Source organism: Gobio gobio (assembly GCF_949357685.1).
Source record: "Gobio gobio genome assembly, chromosome: 13".
Taxonomy (NCBI): domain Eukaryota; kingdom Metazoa; phylum Chordata; class Actinopteri; order Cypriniformes; family Gobionidae; genus Gobio; species Gobio gobio.
This window is the reverse complement of record NC_137106.1, coordinates 44,429,594-44,435,546: the sequence shown is the minus strand read 5'-3', so window position 1 is coordinate 44,435,546 and position 5,953 is coordinate 44,429,594. Positions and strand designations below refer to the sequence as shown.

Genomic DNA, 5,953 nt, shown 5'->3' with positions numbered 1-5,953 from the left:
CGGAGGGGATATATGTTTTTAATGACCTTACAAGTTCAATTAAACTACTAAAATATGAGGGAAATTTTTTATATTATATTTGAGCGAAGAACAAAAAAATAAAACTTGGTTAAGATATTTATCTGTCAAAATTATTAGGCAAAAAAAAGGCAAAGTGCAGCTACAGGTTCTACTTTACTATGCAAAAAAAAAAAAAAAAAAGCAAATGCAAATTTATAAATTGACTACAACATAATCAGTTTTGTTGGTTCTCTCCTGTTTTAGGAGTGTAATAATTACTTTGTATGACAGCCTGACCAAAAATTATGTCCGCACAATTTAGCATCTTGCATAGTCTTGCACAAATAATTTATAAAAGAATATTCTAACAAAATCTTTATGTATTTATATATATATATCAAACTATATTTGGTACATATATTCGCACATGACAGGCTGTCAGGTAAAACATTTACATATTCTGCAAATAGTCAGACACATATCCTTGTATTATGTTTGTTGTTCATATAAACACAGTATATATATATATATATATATATATATATATATATATATATATATATATATATATATATATATATATATATATATATATAACGTTATGTGTGTCGTGTCTGCTGTTTATATTTTCTGCAAATATTCACACATGTATGAATGCAATGTCTGCTGTTTATATATTTGGTATATTCACACAAAACAGGCTGTCAGGTCTGTTGTTGATGTAGCAATATAAGCTAGCTACCGCTAATCATTCAATCCATACATTATCGATCACAAATGGAGTAACACGCACATTACAGCCCCTGTTTCACATTCAAACACCCATCTGGACATCTCTGTGACATTTAAACCTAGAACCCGCAGATTTTCTGAGGATAAATCCGTGGTGTAGGGAATATGCCTCTGAATGTTTCAGTCCTGTCAGAGTCTCACTCACCTAACAGCGCGCGCAGATGCTTCAGGCGCGTGAAAACATCCTTCTTTGGGTCCAGAACTTTCTGTGTAGATTTCTTGACGTCTCCATAACCCCTTCGAGTGAACATTCCGCTGTAAAAGGCGATTTTGTAGCCGGTTTTACCTTCCTTTCACCATTCAGACCTGTGTCTCTCTATCTCTGTGTGTGTGTGTGTGAAGAACAGCAGCTGCCTGACTGACTGACCGACCGACCGACGACAGGGCGCCAGATCCGCTGAAAAAACTCCCCCTTAGAGGACAACGTGCTACACGACAAGTGAGCGAAATAAACAAACACATTTCCAGCTAAATAGTTTCAGGCTTTCTGCTGGTACTTGTCAAAACAAAAGGTTAATCTACGAAAAAAATACATATCTTATCCATATGCAGTAGTTTATTGTTTAATGCAATATAATATACATCCATAGGCGTGCACTGAGGTGTATTTACATTATATTTTATACACAAACATACATAGGGTCTTTTGAAAACATGGCAACACGTTTCGCCGTTGTGGGTGTGTAAATACGGAAGCAGATACACCGACAGATACACCACCTCAAGTTATTATTATTATTACTACTACTACTAACCTAATAATAATAATAATTATTATTATTATTCTCTTTACCAGGCAAAAAAAACAACAACCATCAAACATGTCATATTTGCCTATTTTCATAAAAATAGCCTGACAGTTTAAGTCCTAATATTATGCTCCATTATTTTAAAACATTTCAATATCTTCCCTGATTAAAGATACGATTACATCCCGTACGTCATGACGTAGCCCACGGGTTCATATTGGTTCATAAATAGCAGGTGCACCCAGAGCGTTGTACCTAATGGTAGATTATACTAGCGCGTCATCTGGTGATCAATTTTGATATTGCCTTCACCTGCCACTTTACTGCGCATGTGCCCCACTCACTGGTAAAAAAAATTCTGATACATTTAGAACAGATTCAGTAGCAGTTATTGATTTAATATTAGGCCATACATTTATAAAATCAGACATTTGATAACGAATGTGTTTTTAAAAATGAATTAAATCTGTCAAATCTGTCTTGGCGTCCTATACAAATAAAGGCCTTAACAGAAGCTTGTACAACACACACAAAAATATATTTCTGAAACACACACACACACACACACACACACACACACACACACACACACACACACACACACACACACACTGAATTATGTTAATTAATTTTCCAGTTAATTGTCAAAATTAGTATAACCTTTTATTTTACCAGGAAAAAAAGCACATTACAATGTACTTACTGTGTTCAAATTGTATTGTAAAACACCTTTGCTGATATTGAGGTGGGATACGGGTAGAGTTTGGGACAGGTGTTGTGGTATGGGTAAGTTTAAGGGAAGGGTTAGGTGTAAGGGAAGTGTCAATTGTGTAATTACAAATGTAACTACAGAAATTAATTACAGATGTAAATACATGCAGGTATTTTAAAAAATGTAAGTACAATGTAAAAACATGTATGTAAACAATAAGTGCATTGTATCAAATGATTAATTAAAATGTTAGTACATAGTAGTTAAGACCACCTAATATAAAGTGAGTACCGTACATACATTTTCAATGGAGGGACTGAAAGCTCTCGGACTAAATCTAAAATATCTTAAACTGTGTTCCGAAGATGAACGGAGATCTTACGGGTGTGGAACGACATGAGGGTGAGTCATTAATGACATAATTTTCATTTTTGGGTGAACTAACCCTTTAACCCTGCTTAGCTTCAGTGGGCAACCCGTCTTGGGCTACAGGGTGATATTGCTGTGCACTGTAAAAAAAAATCCCTATTAAATTTACGGTAAAAAAACGGTAGATGTGGTTGCCAGAACTTTACTGTAAAAAATACAGCAGTAACGTTTTTGTTTTACGGGATAGCACCATATCATTTAAAGGTTTATAATGTAATAATTACGTGTACACTATAAAAATTTTATAGTAAAAACCCTATTTCATGAACTGAAATCATGTTAAATTACCAACCTATTGAAACACTAATATCTGTTATTCACCTTTGATACTGACAAGCACCAATCACAGAGGTGATGAAAGTCATGTGATGAATCAAAGCTCATCACAAGCAGCTTTAAAGAGCACATTACTACATAGAAGGTGCACAGTCATTCACACAAACACTAAACACCATCATGGTAACACACATAAAATAAAATAAATGCAATAAACATTCATTTAACAAGATTACATAAAACCCTAATGTACACAATTGATTAGAACAAACTAAGATGAAGCAGTTATTTCAACGAAAATACATCAAATGCGAAGTGTCACGCAGGGTACTCTGAGAATGTCAATTTACGTTTTTTCACTGTAAATTACACCATGACTTGTTCTTTTTCACTTCCAAAAACTGTAAATTTAACGGTATTTTACTGTAAATTAAATGTAAGGTTAGTCACCGTATATAGTACAGAAACTTTCTGTTAACCAATTAACTGTTTTTCACCGTAGCATTTTTACAGTCTTTTACCGTTAAAATCCCGATGGTTTTTTACAGTGTGGCCATGTGTTTGTTGCTGGCCGGGGGTCTGCATGTGTCCGTCTGAGTTCACTGCACAGCTGAAGGGCGTCGGGTCAGAGCAGAGCTTTCTCTATTGCTGCCACATATCAGCTGCCAATCACTTCAGCTGAGCACGGAAATCTCATTGGGCCTATCATACACCCGGTGCAATGCGGTTATCATTTTCACGTCCAGCGCCACGTTGTTTAAATAGCAAATGCGCTGGCGCCCATCTGTTCGCCCATGGATGTGCTGGTCTGAAAACCAGGTGTGTTCAGGCGCATTGTTGGTGCGTTGCTATTTTGAGGAACTGAAAACGACTGGGCCATTGACCAACAAAAACCTGGTCTAAAATCAGTATTTTTTTGTGTTATTTAAGGGGCGTGTTAGTAATATGCGCCTATAGGCGGGTGCACAACGCACATACACTCTGCTTATAACACACTGGAACGCGCAGCAGCACACACACACACATTTTTAAATATTACAAATAAAAAGATTCCTCTCTGGAGAAGCATTCAGTCTTTCCGCTTGCAAATTCCACCATGTAAATAACGAATCCTCCATGGTGCAAGCACAACTGGCTTTTAAAGGGAATGGGAGATGAGACTCTGATTGGTTTATTGCACGTTATGCCCAAAACACACCCACGACTCATTAAGACACAAATATCTCCTGTGGTGTAACTGAGCTAAAGGTTGTACTGAGCCATGCTAACTTAAAATCAGATTCCCTGTGATATTAACTGATATTTTAAATCGATGTGTTGCAAATTGATGAATGTTGTCAGATGATGTACAGCAACAGTGTGTCGTTTGTTTCTGTGTGCATAAAGAACAGCTATATTAGCCATTGTTCACAATAACAATAAAGGCAAAAGAAGATATTTTGAAGAATGTCGGAAACCAAACAGTTGCTGGTCCACATTGACTTTCATGAAAGAAAAAATACTGATCAGCGAAAATAAACAAGCTTTGTGCACGAGAACATGAGCTTCCGTTTACCACAGCTGATGTGTGAGTTGATTAATGTTTATATATGAATAAAAGCCTAAATTCAATCCGTTCATCATATAAAGCAGTCATGTCTCATCAGAAAATGTGGACTAAACCGCTCAATTTATATGGATTAGTTTTACAATCTCAACATTCTTCAAAATATCTTCTTTTGAGTTCAACAGAAGAAAAAACTTGAGAGTGAATATAAAAATGATGATTTTTTGGGGGGGTGAACTTTCCCTTAAATGTCACCTTCACTGATGTGACCTATACTAAATGCTAATTCAGAGGTGAGAATGGGAGGTGAGAATATGTATGCAGTTTTTAATTGTCTGGATTAAACCAGATAACACAATTTTTCAGAATGAACTACAGAAATGAACAATTAATTAAAAGTGAACACATTACTTGTCAGTCACGACACAATCGTGCACTGATAAAGTCAGACAGCAGGTGGCGTCTTTGAGACACCTGAAACAACACATGCGCGCGACCTGTTTAGACTAAAACCATAGCACTTTTTTCTTTTAATTAACATTTAAAATTGTTTTGGAACAGTTGTTGAAATTTTTTAGTGTCCATATGTTCAATCGCAACCTAACATGTAGGCTATTTTACCTGTTGACCAAAGGAAATTAAGTTGTTGTTTATGCATTTTACATAAGCATAAATGGTTAAATGATAAATGGTTAATGGATAAATGTGACCCTGGACCACAAAACCAATCATAAGGGTAATTTTTTTTGAAATTGAGATTTATACATCATCTGAAAGCTGTATCATTAACTGGATTGATGTATGGTTTGTTAGGATAGGACAATATTTGGCTGAGATATACAACAATTTAAAAATCTGCAATTTGAGGGTGCAAAAAAATCTAAATATTGATAAAATCGCCTTTAAAGTTGTCCAAATTAAGTCCTTAACCACGCATATTACTACATTTTTTATATATTTATGGTAGGAAATTTACAAAATATCTTATTATTTTTGGCATAAAAGAGAAATAATAATATAATAATTTTGACCCATCCAATGTATTGTTGGCTATTGCCACAAGTATACCCGTGCGACTTATGACTGGTTTGTGGTCCAGGGTCACAAATATTACAGTGAAATACAGTGGTCCATTTTGAAATCTTACAATAATCACTTGCCTGAATATTGATAAAAGTGTAAAAGAAGGCAAATGTGGTCAGATGATGTACAGTGACAGTGTGTAATTTGTTTGTTTTTGTGTGCATAAAGAGAAATTATATTGACCATTGTTCACAATTACAATGGAGAGTAAAACAATAGCACTTTTTAAAATTTGTAAACACTTTAAATGGTCTTGGAACAATTGTTGGAATATGTTCAATCACAACTTAACCTGTAGGCTATTTTACCTGTTGACCTAATGAAATTAAGTTGTTGTTTATTACATTTACATTTATGCATTCAGCA

At 35.0% G+C, this 5,953-nt stretch overlaps 1 protein-coding gene across 3 annotated transcripts in view; it reads right to left on the bottom strand.

Annotated features, from left to right (window-relative positions):
* The window catches only part of ralgapa2 (Ral GTPase activating protein catalytic subunit alpha 2), a 249,957-nt gene extending 248,800 nt beyond the window's left edge, over nt 1-1,157 (bottom strand). For all 3 annotated transcript variants that reach the window (XM_079833687.1, XM_079833685.1, XM_079833686.1), the window contains exon 1: nt 938-1,157. In XM_079833687.1, the coding sequence (XP_079689813.1) occupies nt 938-1,043 (106 nt within the window). In that variant the 5' untranslated portion in view covers nt 1,044-1,157. The remainder of the gene's footprint in view (nt 1-937) is intronic.
* Nucleotides 1,158-5,953: the final 4,796 nt, after the last annotated feature.